The 15,649-nt window shown below is 38.1% G+C and overlaps 1 protein-coding gene across 4 annotated transcripts in view; it reads left to right on the plus strand.

Annotated features, from left to right (window-relative positions):
* LOC146665691 (uncharacterized) overlaps nucleotides 1-15,649 on the plus strand; it is a 56,779-nt gene that overhangs the window by 21,808 nt on the left and 19,322 nt on the right. For all 4 annotated transcript variants that reach the window (XM_085413418.1, XM_085413415.1, XM_085413416.1 and 1 more), the window contains exons 3-6: nucleotides 654-784; nucleotides 12,332-12,449; nucleotides 12,954-13,144; nucleotides 13,259-13,337. In XM_085413418.1, coding sequence (XP_085269544.1) covers nucleotides 13,305-13,337 — 33 coding nt within the window. In that variant the 5' untranslated portion in view covers nucleotides 654-784; nucleotides 12,332-12,449; nucleotides 12,954-13,144; nucleotides 13,259-13,304. The remainder of the gene's footprint in view (nucleotides 1-653; nucleotides 785-12,331; nucleotides 12,450-12,953; nucleotides 13,145-13,258; nucleotides 13,338-15,649) is intronic.

A 15,649-nucleotide genomic window follows, 5' to 3' on the forward strand; every position in this document is an offset into this window, starting at 1 on the left:
TACTTTTGGCTGCTCCCTCATTTCCCAAGGGGAAGGGGGGGAGGGGGGGGGGGCATAATGGTTGGATTTGCAAGTTTAATTTGGCAGGAATTTTTTTTTTTTGCTAGATCCTCTTCCTCATACAACCATCCAAGTTTGGGACTAACAATGGAGTACACTTATTTATGCTGCCCGAGGCTGGCTTTGAGACTGTCAATTATATCAGCATTCTTTGATTTCATTGTGTATATAGTTTGATTTGAATATCACCATGAAATATATTGTTCAGTAAAGGTTGAGACATTTTGTTCAATATTACAACTTCCTGATTGTCCCAGATGAAAAGTTATTTATCACTACTACATAATCTTTATCAATCTGATTAACATGGTGGGTTTCACAACACACCATGTTTTTGACATGTTTTCCTCTGTTCGCATTAAAGTTGTGTTGACTAGTATGAAATTGTTGCATATTATCTTTTGTTCCCAGAGTTTACATCATACAAATAGATTCTGAGGAAATTTTGCAAATATTATTCCTAGATTGAGCAGAAACTGGAGGTTTTCCTGTCTTTTTTTTTTTTTTTTTGTGATATTGCTGGTGGCCATCGAGAAAAATTTACTAGCACTAGTGAGTGGCACCTGAAAGCTCTAATGACTGTTCCATCTCAGGGTTTGGTGTGTGAGGCCACAACAGGAAAAGAGGGACTGCTGGGATTTGCTGTTCTGAGCCAAGAATTGACCTTTCACCTCCAGCAGCTGCAGAGACGGACAGAGCAAGAGCTCAGCAACATACGAACACAGTGAGTCAAAATAGTTTTTGTGGTTTGGTATTAGGAGTTGTGAAAGTGTTTCCTTTCAAAGAGCATATTTTTAGTTTCTTGTTTCTTGGACTTGAGAAGAATGGATAGTTGATGAAGTTTGAGTTTTCTTGTATCTTCAAGCACCTTGTAACTTCAAGAACACTGCTGAGCAACACCATTATCTGTTTTTTGTTCATAACCTTTCTGAACAATGTTAGTATGTTCAGTCCAAGACACTGGCTTAAGTTCTTGAATCAGGATTTTCTTCTGCAATCTGGGTTATGTCTTAAATCACTCCGGAAATATTTTCAATAGATGGTATTTGTTGCATCATATGATCAAAGTACTTCTAGTTTATTGTCCTGATGGTAGTGAGAATTTCTTCTTCTTCCACACTGGTGACTTTGGCTGTCCAAAGTATCACCGGTCTCCCTGCACCTCTAATCTCCTACAGGAAGCATTAGTTAATGTTCATGCAATAACACTGTGTAGGTTTATATGACAGTACGTAGAGTGATTACATTCTTGTCAGAACTTTTCTCATTTTCTGAAATGAAACACTGGTTCTCATCATCTTGGCACTGGAGGTATTTATATCATGGTAGTTTACTTCTACAAATGATGCTTCTTCTAACGTCTTAAAAGAAGAAACTAACCTGTCAAAGCCTGTATCTTTACGTTATCATAAAGATAAAACATTAGCAACCTATTTAAGAAGTAAGGCTCTACACCCCTACACACGGGGCTGTAGACTGACTGCTGGCCTGAACACTGGCTTATCCTGATTACCCTCCTACATATTAATGCATGATAAAGATTTCAACAGTCATCTTGACAGGCCAGTTTTCTCGAGAGTAGCTTGTTTTTTTATTTCTGTTGAAACTGTATCACGCTATGACAGGTTAGTTGTTGACAGATTTTCTCTCTGGTTCATTTCTGCAGTAAGGACATCTGGAGATGATGAGTTTTTTTTCATTGTTTTGTTTTGTTTGCTTAGTGAAAACAAAAAAAGTCCTTTTGCACGTTAAACCCTTTAGAGTGACATACTTAAACAAACTGAAAACACCCACTTTCAAACCTAATATTCTAAAAAAATGAATCTGCTAACATTAAAGTCAGTGTTTACTGAAGGATTGGTGCAGGAAATTATATGACAGAATAGATCAAATTCACAATTTATTCTTTACATGTTGACTAGTATCAGTAATCTTAGAGTTTAGGTTCCCACCAATTTCTTTGATTGAAATCTACTGCTATGTGGTACTTCACCACATGAGTGTGATTGTCATCTTCAGTGAAGCATGAATAGACTTAGAAAAACTGTTTGGAGCAGCATCTGCAACCCGTCCCTCTACATCTCAGGCAGACAAATAACAAGCACATCCACGTTATGTAACAGTTGGCCAGATCAACAGAAGTATGGATGTATGCTGATTGCAGTAAGTAGAGCTGGGCGATAGAACGATAACGATATGTATCGCGATATAACTTTTACTCGATAGAGAAATTAAGCTATCGCGATAGACCTCGCCGCTCTTGTCCTCTTTAAAAAAAAAAAAAAAAAAAAAGGTCAGCCAATCTAAATTAAGTAGCGCAGAGCCGAACCAATCACAGCCGCAGCGTCACGTCGCGTGACTTGTTACATACAGCACAAGTGCCAAGCCGCACGTGGGTTTGTTTGGGAAGCAGCCAGCGGGTAATGGGGCCAGCGCATAATGGAGGAAATGAGTGTGCCGACTAGAAAAATCAACCGAGCGTGACCGAAGAGAAAACAGATGATGGTTCCAATGCCGGAGAGATTGTCGAACGGAAGAGCCATAGAAGTTCCGTAGTGTGAAGGTATTTCGGCTATTTCAAGTCTGACAAAAAATAGAGTAGCGTGCACTGTAAATTGTGCCGAAAGCAAGTCTGGAAATACAATAAACTGGTGCATGCGTCACACTGTGCGCCACGTTATTGTTTCGGTGAAATGAATTTCTACAATACTGTTACTGTTAATTCTACTCTCTGCAGTGTTTAAATGCTTACATATACACAGTTACTGTCCCTCCACACATACGACTCGGTTCTGCTTCTATGCCCCAGCTTTGTTTACTTTTTCCCACCGAGGCTTCTAGACTTCTGATTGGCCAACATTTCTGCACGGTTAGGAATCTAGCGCCACCTGCTGCTTTGGCATGTTCATAGCAGCGTTTTCCTTCATTTCTGCCTTTATGTGTGGACGGGATTATTTTTTAAAACGAAAACGGAAAATCTCCGTTTTCAAAAATACCCGTGTACGCGTGGACTTAGCCTCAGTCTCTGACTGGAAGCGCTAATTCGTCATTCGGCTTTTGTCAGACTAAAGTAACTGTTAAAACTGTTTGAAAAGCTCAGCTATACAACAAGGAGAGATTGAGAATTTCCTTTTAGTTCTCAGTTTATTTGATATTGACAAAAGTTAGTCAGTTTTGTCTGTTCTTCTGTAAAACAAACTAAGATTTATTTTTAGAATTAATATTTTGTTTCTAAGTGGAATTGACAATTTAGTCTGTTTCGTTTGTTCTGTTTTGAAACTTAAACGCTTTAGCGGCTGCCTTTTGTGTAGTTTGCAATATTTGCCTTTATTTATCTGAAAAAGTCTCATGTTCCTTAAGTACATCTACCCTGTTGAACTTATTATGGGAAATAAATATTTAAATAAAAACAAGCTGCTGATTATTTCACATTTTACTTGTGAGCAACAGCACATTTAAATCTTACAAATATAGTTATTTGGCTTATATCGTGATAGATATCGTTATCGCCTGAAATGAAAAAAACATATCGTGATATGAAAAAATCTCATATCGCCCAGCTCTAGCAGTAAGATATGTGCATGCTGGATCCTCAACCCCTTGCTATATGGAGTTTTCTCCTGATAGCTCACTTCACTGTGAACAAAATAGTTGAATAGCTGGATCTGTCCAAACCTGAAGATCTGTAAGGCAAGATCTGTAAAACAGAGACTTTAAGAATAAGAATAAGAATTTTATCAGATTAAATAGGGTGAAGTCAAAAATGTTTACACCAGTAAACCAAAAAGGAAATTCATTGTATGAGCTTTATTCTGACTGTGCTGAAGTTAGCAGGTAAAACAGCTGAATTATATTTATATATATATATGAAAAAAAGACCACAATGCTGATGTTATTTGTTTTATGTTACGTTATGCATGAAAAAGTAAAATAAGTTGCTCCATGTCATTGGGTTTCTCTGTACGTTGTAAGGTAGGAGATAATTGCTGCTGTGAATTGGCACTACATTAAGAAAATGTCATTTAAGTGAGCTTGTGAACTGTTAGCAAATCACAGTAAATCAGATGGTAACAGGTCTTGGTCACCGCCCTGTTCTGTCTTCCTCTCTGTACTCCTGCCATCAACCCGTCTTTTGGCAGACAAGACGAGCTGAAACACATCTTAGGATTGAAGGTGTGGCAGCATACACACACCCACCCACACAGACACACACACACACATTATTGTGAGCATATTCCCGGAAACCTCCTAATTTCTCAACCCTGTTGGTCCTCAGTGCCAACGCTGATCGTCTCTTGTCACAGCTTGGATCAAAAGCTTTATGAGCAGAGATGAATAATTTCCCAGTGAAACAGTTACATGTTTTCATCATGTTGCCCTGCCCAGTGGTACCAACTTATTGTATCCACTTAGCTTACTGGAAGAAGACGTCATCCTACATTAAATTTATTGGGGTTTTCTTTGGCTCTAAAGGAGGCTTACCTAATAATGTTGGAGCCAATGCTGGGTTTGGTTTTGAGCAAGGTGAATCTAAGACTCAACATTCTACCTGAGTAGTGCTTAACAAACAGTTTTCATAACAAGCACACAGCAAAACTTTGAACTTTTTTAGCTTAGCTTCTTTGTTAAATAAACTCCTCCAACATAAGTTTCTCTGTCCTCTGACAAGACAACTGAGCTGCTGTTTTGAGAGTAAAACCTTAATCCTAACTGATCACTAACCCTGGTTTCAGTTGTCCTTCACACACGCTGTTCCTAACCTGAAATAATGAACAGTACTATACGCAGTGTGACTGTCCTATAAGGCAGCTAACTTGCAAAGAAAATGCAAAGAAAATATAAATGTATTTAGAATTATTTTTTTTAGAAATTTGTCAGCATGAAGAATTCTCTATACGTTCAGTTTTTCTAAAACAAGGATAACAAGGATAAAAAGTTCCAATATTCTTTGGATTGTTGGACTGGAGAGAAAAGGCCAACTTCTGTCCAAGTTTTCTTTTTTTATTGAACAGTTTCCTAGACCCCGACTGATGCTTGAAATAAAAAAAAAAGATAAAAAAAATTTAAAAAAAAAAATTTAAAAAATTATTTTGAGACCAATAGTCCAGACGTGCTGTTTTTATTTATTTATGTTTATTCAGTGTTAAAAAACAATAGAAAAACAATACAAAACAAAGAAACAAAAAACAAACTGAGAACATCTTTTTTCCCTATAATTAATTTGTACAATGGATAAATTTACTGTCACTTTAACTTACAAACCGCTTACAAAAATAACAATTACACAAGTATTTCAAGTTTTATTATATCTGCATTATAAACACAACATCACAATTTGAAATATTGTAGCTATCATCAGTATTGCTGTGTTGGTGCTAAATGTATCTGTGGAAGAAAGCCTTTTTTCTGTTATTAGACAACTTAATTCTGACTTAATAGTGGGAAAATTGTTAACTAATTAACACATTGTATGTAAATGCACAAATGATATAAATGTTTTAAGTGTAAATTATCTTTGCACCAATCAGAAATCTCACATCTTGAAACTTGAACAAAGAATATGGGATGTCGCATTTATGAGAAGAGAGCGCTGGAGCTGTTTGAGTGTGTTTTTTAAGTATCTCAAAACAAACCTCAGCTCCTGATCGGTCTCATTTAAAAATAACAAGATGGACTTTTTATTTTAAAGATGTGCAGCAGTGCATTATGGAACAAAAACTCTCATAAAATCTGTACAAAAACTCACAGACTTGGAGGAAAAAATAAAGTGTGATTGTGATGGATTATATGTGTTGCTTTGAGCTGTATTTTCCCATAGACAGACTGAAACTTAGTCTTCAGTCTGGTTACGCAAGGAGAAATCAGCTTTTTGCCAAGACCACCAGGCAGACTGGCAGTTTGGAAACTACCCAGCTGAACTCTGTCAACTCCTCTTCCCGTCTTCATGTTCTTCTTCTGTTCATTCAGTTTCTACTTCATAGCTTCCAAAATCTTCTGGTGTTGCCCATAAAATTGACCAAGAAGGCAAGCTCTGATGCTTCTCTGATTTATCCTATTAAATCAAATTTCCTTTCCTTTCCTGGTTACTGGTTTTTAGTTTGAACATGGGGATTAATAGTTCACTGTCTTCAGGAATTTCACTTCCTTGTTAACAAGCCTAATCTCATGGATATTTGCATCGACAGTATGATGATAGCTAATGCTAGCTCTTACAAAACAAGAAAATACTGGATTTCCCCCTCACTGAAACTGAAGCAAAAATGTCTTAAATGTGCTGTACCACAGTGTTTATTATGTTATTTGTCAAATATTTCCACTTCAAAAACATACAAAGTTTAGAGTTGAATGTTTTAACATGGAGGTCTGTGGGCGCTGGACAGCTTTTGGAGCCATTGAAAGAACCGCAGCATTCATGAGTTGACTTAGTTTTTTTTAATACCCAGAAGATGCAACTTTGACTAGTAATGAAATTATATATATAAAAAAATCTATGATCTGTTTCTGCACATGTACAAAGGTTTTACCTTTTTTGAAAGTTCACATGACGTTGGACAGATGTATTTCAAAAAGAAGTATGTTTCATAGATGAACTGTGTGGGTTTTTTTTTTAAACTGCTCTACCAGCATTCAGGCTTCATACCAGCAGCTATGTTTTGCTAAATTTAACCAGTCATGATTCCTAAATCTAATAAAACATGAAAATGAAACTTTGTTTCCACTAAAATGTAAAAATGAATGACAGCCACCTTCTCTTCTCTTTGTCACGCTTTCAGCCTGAAAGCACTACAGCTTTTGTGCATGAGCTTAAATTTTTGTGAATCTTTTATATTTGGCTGTGAGACTGAGGTATGATAATAGGAAGTTGCACAAGTACAGTGCAAAGTCCACCTGCCCTTTTTTGAAACTTAAAAGTGGACCTTTTTTCCCCCGGGTTTCTTCTTAAATATCCAGGTCTGATCCTTTTAAAATTTGTATTTATTAGTTTCTCTCTTACATACGCAAAATCAGGCCTTTCTTTTTGTATTCCATCTCTTTTATTTCTCTTTTTTTTTCTTTAACCGTTCTTGATTTCTCTTTCTTTCTTGCCTTTCACTTTTTTTTCTTTCATGGCTTTCTTCCCATCTTTCAGCATATCAAGGATGTTTGATTAAACAAGACTCAACAAGATTTCTTCTCTCCTCTCCTTTCTTTGTCGGAATCTGTTTCTGTCATGCCCTTCTCCTTCTTATTATGCTGTCAAAGCCTTTTTTAGCTCATTATTGCACTCCTCTCACCCTTTTCTTTTATTTCACCCTCAACTCCTCTTTCTTTGTGTGTGTGTAATATTTGTGACACATTTCTTCTTATAACAGCACAGAACCCAGTGTTGTGAATCCCTTTCTTTGTAATATATCAGTCCAGCAAAGCCTCCATAAGATATTTACTTTAGTGGTGATAATGACGGTCTTAGCTGCTCTTCAAATCTGTTAAGAGAACTGTTGCTGTGGGTAATTATCTGGCGATCCAGTGACATAGTCAGAGTGTTGAATCTGTAACTTGTGAATGCACCTGCAAACAGCTTTAGCTTCGGCTCTAAATGTATGATTTCAGCAGAGATTGGAGTAAAAGTGGAGCCTGGCATTAACATGCATGATCATTTACATAAAGCTGTATAGCGTCACCTTTGTCCATGATGGAAATGTGTTCTGGAACAGATTTTATACATGAGAATAAATTCTATACGCCACAGTGTATAGATTCTGTGTAAACCAGACACAAGGAAAATTATATATGTGACAAGCTGCAAGCAGTGAGATACATTAATATAAAAAATAAAAACAAATAAAATGACACCCACACGTTTTTCACCTGCAATTATGGAGTAAAATGTGTTTGTCACATACATTCACATAATTATGGAACCCTATTCACGCTTTTCTGTACATAAGCCCCTAATTAGAGCACACTGACAGCTGGCTGTGTGTGTGTGTGTGTGTGTGTGTGTGTGCGCGTGCGTGCGTGCGTGCGTGCGTGTGTTTCACACAAAGCAGGATTTGACACATTGTTGCCATGTGGTGCGATGTGCGTCTGTTTACATGTTCACGTGAATGTGCATTCTCTCTCTCTCTCTCTCTCTCTCACTCACTCACTCACTCACTCACTCACTCACTCACTCACACACACACACACACACACACACACACACACACACAGACAGGCTCATTGGTAATTAATGTCTTTTCACCGGGATGGGTGATGTTCCTCATCGCAGTGTTTTAATGAAGTCTTTTGATTGGTTAAGATCAGGTTTGATTGACAGGTGACTGATGAGTTAATTTGCATGAACTTCAGAATTAATTTTTCCCTCACGATGTTAATTTCTTCTAAACAATGAACTGAAAAATGTAGATTTCTGAAGAAGTTGGAAAAAAATTATTGGAACTTCATCCACAGTCCAGCAGGGCAGAGCGCTGTCCCTGATTTCAGCCGAAATGACACTAAATTAGAGATGGCACGATACCACTTTTTTATGTCCGATACCGATACCGATATCATAAATTTGGATATCTGCCGATACCGATATGTATCCGATATAGTGTTTTTTAACCAACAAAACTGTTTTTTAAAATATCTTGCTGCATTTTGCAAGTCTGCAAGTTCATACTCAAGTTTAAAACAACAACTACACTAAAGCTATTCTGTTATACCTGTATACAAAAAAAATATTTCATAGTTCAGCAATACTGATCAATCTAATAAACTTAGACCTACACCATCCTCCCTATTCTGGTATTTTAAAGAGTACTTAGTGTAAATATTAAGCAACCTAACTAATAGGGTTCCAACTCCCAGCAACAACAAAATTAAATAAATAAAAAATAGGGAACCACCCCTCACGCGCCACCTCATGATGCTTAATCGACATAATCAACCTTAATTTGATGCAGTGTGAAAAAAAAATGCACAGAAATCAATTATTTTTCAAGAAATATTAAATAGATTCAACATCTTTCTTCAACAAAATTGCAGACTGCACAGATGGTACCTTCCCAAAGTAAAAAGTACTATAGCTTACTAGGGTATATATATTAGACTTAATAGTTACTATATACAGTAATTGACTTCTATTCATTTTACATCAAATTAAAACTTTGGGTGTCAGATAATTATTTATTAAAAGCTCGACATTTTAAATGAGAATAAGAAAGAAAAGTATGTCTTTGTGCCCCCTTTTCCCAGTTAATGCCCTATCGGCCCCCCTGGCTAAACTTTGCTAGATCCGCCCCTGCACAGTTACCAGCCGTCAGCTACGTAGAAAAAGATCCTGGTGTAGAAAGAAATATTAAATAAATTCTAACAACAGCTGATCAAGCTTAAACGTGCTGCTGTTGTTCAGCCGCTGGTTTGCTCTTTCTGGCGCAAAGTGGACCAAAAACAAACGAGAGACAGACTCGCGACAGAAAAGCCGATCAGCTGATTTAAGCAGTTTCACGATTGAAGTAGCAGCCGGAGAGCGAGAGGCAGTCGCTCGTTAAGCTTAACGTGGGAATGCTTTACAAACATTCAGAGATGGACTTACACACTTGCTTTACTTCTCTCGGGATAACTTTGTCGGAGATGAAATGCCAGGTTGCTAGCGAAGCTCCACATGCTATCCAGACCACCGACAGGTCCCGCATGCCACAGCTGCTCTATCACGTGATGCATACGTTCTGAGGTGAGTTACGGCGTGTTGCAAGTTTTGTGAGGTGCTTTCGTGATATTTAATGGATCGGATTACATTTTTTATTTTTCTCCGATATCCGATCCAGTAATTTAGGTCAGTATCGGACCGATACCGATACGTAATATCGGATTGGTCCATCTCTACACTAAACTGTTGTTGGTTCTTAACTTTTAAAAAAGTTACACAGAGAAAATGGGAGAAACATGAGGCTCATGTGAAATTCACTCAGTTCCCACAAAAACCCCACAAAAACAAATACTAGCACATGCAATCTGTCTTCATCTCTCCGATGTCCAGGCACCTTTAGAAAAGTCAAACAAAATTCAGAATACTCGACTAAAGGTTTGTCCACCAAAGCTGAGGATTGCATCTGGAATTTTTATTTATATTGCCTCAGCTGTGTTATATGGGTAAAAGAGAACAAGTTTAAAAACCACAGGAAAACAAAACTTGACATATGACTGTGTAACCTGATAGCACGTTGCTTAATGTACATACTTCATGGTTGTTGGAGCACTTGAAGACCTTGGTTCTGATCTGTTAAGACTTTGCTATATATATGTTGTGAATTTTTGAAAAACATTAAATTCATATGTATTTTAGAGCATGCAGTTTCTTCATAAAGTTTCCTGCTTTAAAGTAGATGACATAATCCAGCATAAATGTCTTTGAAACATGATGATCACATGATCGTCTGATGATGGTGGAGGAGAGCTCTGTCTTAACACGTTGCTCCAAAATCTCCAAAAAATTGTTCAGCTGGGTTGAGCTTTGTGACTGTGGAGGCCTCGTCATTTTCCACCAGGACAGAAATATTCAAACATTGGTATAACAGAGCTCTCCTCACATTTTGGGGTGCAGTTCAGGTTTTTCTTTCTTAAACTGAGACATTTGCACAACTTCCAAACAACATCCTTTCTCTTTCTTCCAGCCACTCGAAGTGAATGTAAATCAAAGATTATAGTCCTCTTTGAGCTTTACCTCCGCTTTCTGTCCGTCTCACAACAGCTCTCATGACACACAGCCGAGTCAGTGGGCCCTCTTGAAAACCTCATTAACACAATGTTAATATATTTCCCAGAGTGCCTTTGTGTTTTTTGTTTTGGTTTTTTGTATCGTTCCTGTTAATTTGTCTTTCTCTACATGTCGATTCTTCAGTTAGTTCATCAAAGGCTTCTCAGATGAGCCTCCTCTTCGTCCTCGCAAACAAAACACTTCTTGGCCTGTCATCACCTGCTCTTCTGACACTCGTGCAGAGGTTTAGTGCCTCCCAGTGGACGCATGCTTAATGACAGTGCATGTACAGTACCTTGAAGAGGCAGTGCATCTTATTATGTAGCTATACAGGGCCTTTATTATTCCCCCTGTTTGTCCTCGGGGCTAAGTAAGTAGCCATAGGCACTAGTACCACTATCTTTTTGCTTTCTCTAATCAAATTCTGCTGCTGTGACTGTACCAGCTCATAACAGATAACAGTAGTTAATATCATAATGTAGCTGTGCAAGAGACAACAGCACCTACAGTCCATGTTAATGTGAGTCAGAGTGTGGTTTTTGAGTATTTGCCTGCTGTTGACTTAACCCGGGAGCAACAATCACTAAATCTGCATCAGCTGTTCAGCTCTGTGTGTAACTAGGAAAATGCTGTGTTTGTTCAAGGGAAGGACAGTTTCAAGTTAAATGGGACCCCACAGGTTAGTCAGCAACACTTGATGTGGTTACAAAATAGCTGTCAAGGCTTTATTATGTGGAGTGTTTTGAGGAAAATAGTGAAAAGAGAAAAGCACAGGACTGGAGGGTTGAGTGTTTGAAGTATCACAAGTTATTCAGTCATTTAAAGTTCTTGAGCTGTGATGCTGTACCTGTCGGCCGTGTTTTCTCAGGCGAATCTCTCAGCTGCTATAAAACAAACAGAGAGGATTAAAGTTTGCACTGCCTCGTCCTTCTCACTGAGTTCAGAAGCAGCTCAGGAACAAAGAACAGCAGAGCTTAAGCTTCAATTGCATGCTTTCCTCCCCAGAAATATTTGACTCTCATCCATGTTTTTACTAGTTTTGCATTGAAGTTTGTTCATTGTTTGTGCATTTTCTTCTAAGCATGTTAGCTTCATTTCTGTCCACGTCTTCCCATTTGTGATTGAACCAGATTTTGTCCAAATGTATGCATATAGCTCGTCTTTGTCTGAATTTCTACGAACATTATTGCTAAGGATTGTCTTATTGCATTGGAGTCACACTGGGTTAAATATGTACACTTGGGTTTTAAGGGGTATTTATTATTTTCTTCTTTTTTTTGGGTTGTATGGAAGCCCCAAACGCAATTTCATTGTTCTTGACAATGACAATAAATAAATAAATACTAAATACTAAATACTATTTCTGCCCGTGTCCCTTTAGTAAAAATCAGCATGTTACTGTGCTATTTTTTTAAGTAATTCATAGTGAAAATGTTCTTATGAGAAATCACAATATATGCTATCTGCCACAGTTTGAGTTCTAGTTTTTCCAGCTCAGACGGGAGTTTGACATTCAATTTGCAAACTAAATTTTTCTTTTTGTGTCGTTAGACTCTTTCAGATTGAAGGCCGCCAGCAGCTGCTGACCACTGAGCTGTCTGATCTTCAGAAGAGGAAGAAACAGGCGGAACAAGAGCTGAAGAGAAACTCCTGCCTTCAGACATCCACAGTAAGTGAGCACAGCAGGAGTCTGTGTCTTGTAGAGGTCTGATTGTTTTCCAGCTCCACTGTGTTATTCTTGGGCTGTACTAGAGTAGCTTTGCATGAATCACAGGTTAAAATATTACTTTTTAAACTTATACTGGGCCTTATTACATCTCCACTGTCTGAAACAAGCAAATTTAGCTCTTTCCTCTCCCTTTAAGCCAACTTTCTTCTGATTAACTGAACATTGCAAACACGAGAAGTGGGTGGGATCCTCTCTTAGATGGTGCTGATCCCAAGGTCATGAATCAACGTCTGTGTTCGGGCATGCAGCGTTTTGAAACAAGACTGATGATGAAAGTGGCTCAGAAGTTAACACACACAAGGCCAGAGATAAAACCAACAAACTGTGCCAGTGTTGAGGAATCCGAATATTGAAGCAAATAAGTCATAAATCTCACTGTCTTTACTCAGAGCTGCTCCTTCTGAGCCTTATGTTAAAAACATTTTCCATTCCTTTGCATCGTAGCTTCAGTTGTCTGCTTGTCGGGAGCTTCAGGCCTCGATCACTGAGCATTTGGTCCAGTCTGAGAGGCTGGTGTTCCAGGAGGAGGCACTGAGCACGCTCCATAATTTACTGACCCAAGACTTGCAAAGGTACCAGGAAGAGATAGAGAAACTGACCCATTTCACACAGAAAATACTCGGAAAACCCCACAGGTACCCAGCAACACAAATGATTATTTAGTGTACGTACCTGACAAAGTAGTAAAGATCAGGTGGTTTTCTTACATTAATGTCTTTTAAGATTCACCTTTTTTTTTTCTCTTTCAGGGCAGACAGAGAGGAAACCTTTACCAACAGGCAGAGCGAAACCAGCATGCAGGGAAAGAACGAGACAGAAAACAACATGGTATGGTTAACTAGCATTTAAACTTCCCTCACAGCATCCACAACGCTGTTATCAGCTCTGACTCTTCTCTGTAGGGTGTTTTTAGAGTCTTATTATTTACATTTTGTTAGTTGGTGGTTTTTTAGGCTCACTGGGGACAGGGAGGTTTTTAAAGAAGGTCTGAGGTGGTTTTTGGGAGACCACACCAGCTCATGGTTTACGTACATTTCAGGCTCAGGTGACCCTCTGATGTATTTGCTAACAGGTCATATGTTATTGGTAGTCTGAAATCACAGGGAATCACAGTTCCCACCCAGTTCACATTGCCAGCAGTTATTTCACCCATTGTGGCTGAAAGTGTCCAAATATGATTCACTTTCTAGGCTTCTGGTCACAGATTTAAACACAACTGTAACAGTTTTATTAGAATCCTGATTTGATTTTTTTTAAACATTTATTTTTTTACTTAATTACTTACACACCGACAAAAACCAATGCAATGGCATTCTGGGGGGAAAAAAGGTGATTTTTAGCCTGGATTAATTCACGTGACTTTAAATCCTATTGCTTCAAGTACATTTAGACAGTTACTAGTATTATGTAAGTTTTTATAGCCACGGTAAGCTAGACTTCATAAGTTGATGTGTCAGAATGGTATAGTGTAATGTTGACACTATAAGCATGATATAATGTTTTTATAAGGTGTATAGGTGCATAAATGGGTTATTTTTGCCAGTTGGTATCTGGTTGCTAAGCAACACGACAAGGTCATAATATCTATAGATATGAACCTTCAGGGGCCTAAGATGTACCTGTGTACCAAGTTTGGTTGCTCAGTTGCTGATTGTATAGGAGGGGTTGGTGGACAAAGAAACAAATATGTAGACGTGCATTATGGTAAATTTTATGTTTTATTCTGAATTATTTTACACAAGAACTTATCATTCCTAAAAGAAGGCTGACGCGTGAAGTCTCACATTGTGTGCTACACCTGGGAGAAAAAGCTCAAATTGTTTTATTTAAATAGTCTTTGATGACTGAAAATTCTGTATTCTGGTATCATTAAAAATTCTGTTTCTCACCTTAGGTAGTTTATTATAATACTTTTCTAGCATTATAATGTAAAAATCATCCATCACTTTTAGTTGAAATGGGTGCGTTGATAAAGGCTAATAGTGCAATGAACAAAAAATTAAAACAGAAAAAACACAAAGAGATACAGCTTGGTGCAGGTAGAACGGCATCACAGTGTCTCGGTTATTGTGTGTGTGTGTGTGTGTGTGTGTGTGTGTGTGTGTGTGTGTGTGTGTGCGTGTGTGTGTGTGCGTGCGTGCGTGCGTGTGCGTGTCTGGCACTGGTCCAGCTGTTGTCAGTCTTTCTCAGACAGAGTAGAGACAGAGGAAACATCTGCCTGCTCATCTGGCTCTGTCTGTCACACACACACACACACACACACACACACACACACACACACACTCTCTCTCTCTGTTAGCATCTTTCCCTAAAAAACAAGCCATAATAAACTGACACAGTTGTGACAGGAAACGATGAGGGAAGAAACCTGGTTTGGAGTCTTATTATAACAAGAAACCTGTCAAAGTGTCACCACAGTTTAACTCATGAAGCTTAAACACAAACTGGAGACAGGCCGGCTGCCAACATGCTGCTACTCCCGCACAGAAATACAACATGAATCACGCTGCAGTCTGTACAGATTTCACTGAAGAAATACAAGATATTTTTTTCAAACATCAGTATGTTATTATTCTGTGCCGTAGCACAAGTCTCAAGGACAGGTGCATTGCAGGAAATAAAAAGGAACCAGAAATCAGTCTGTCACCTAAGAATAAGTATATGATCCACTAGGGTCTGCTAGGTGACACTTTAGTGATCAAGAAGAAATGGTTCAAGTAAAAGTTTATGTTTACACACTAGCTGCAAATAATGCGTTAAAACCTGGGGGGTAAGCAACACTTGCTGACACTTAAAAGCAGGTTTACATTTACTGCAAATTAGATTTAATTATTGTTTATATTTGCATTTTTTGACACCCTTGTTTTTTTTAAACACCCAGGCAGCAGGATACCATCATTTGTCACCTTCCAAACTGCAAAGACGATTTCTTTTTCTTTTCTTTTTTTTGTTTAAAAAATTAAACTTCTTTAGAGTTGGAAAAAGAAGTATTTTAGTTCAGAGCTTAGGCCACCAGAGTATCGAATATTACCTTTTTCACAAGGTGTCTGTGGGCATTGGTGTCTTGGTGCAGCAGGAGGCGGTCTGTGGGGAGACAGAATGACTGTTTTGTTAGCCAGGGGACTTCTCTCTTTGTCTGG

This window comes from Rhamphochromis longiceps, linkage group LG7, assembly GCF_057381845.1.
Source record: "Rhamphochromis longiceps isolate RC_006_pf linkage group LG7, R_longiceps_female_GT1.1, whole genome shotgun sequence".
NCBI classification, from domain to species: Eukaryota; Metazoa; Chordata; class Actinopteri; order Cichliformes; family Cichlidae; genus Rhamphochromis; species Rhamphochromis longiceps.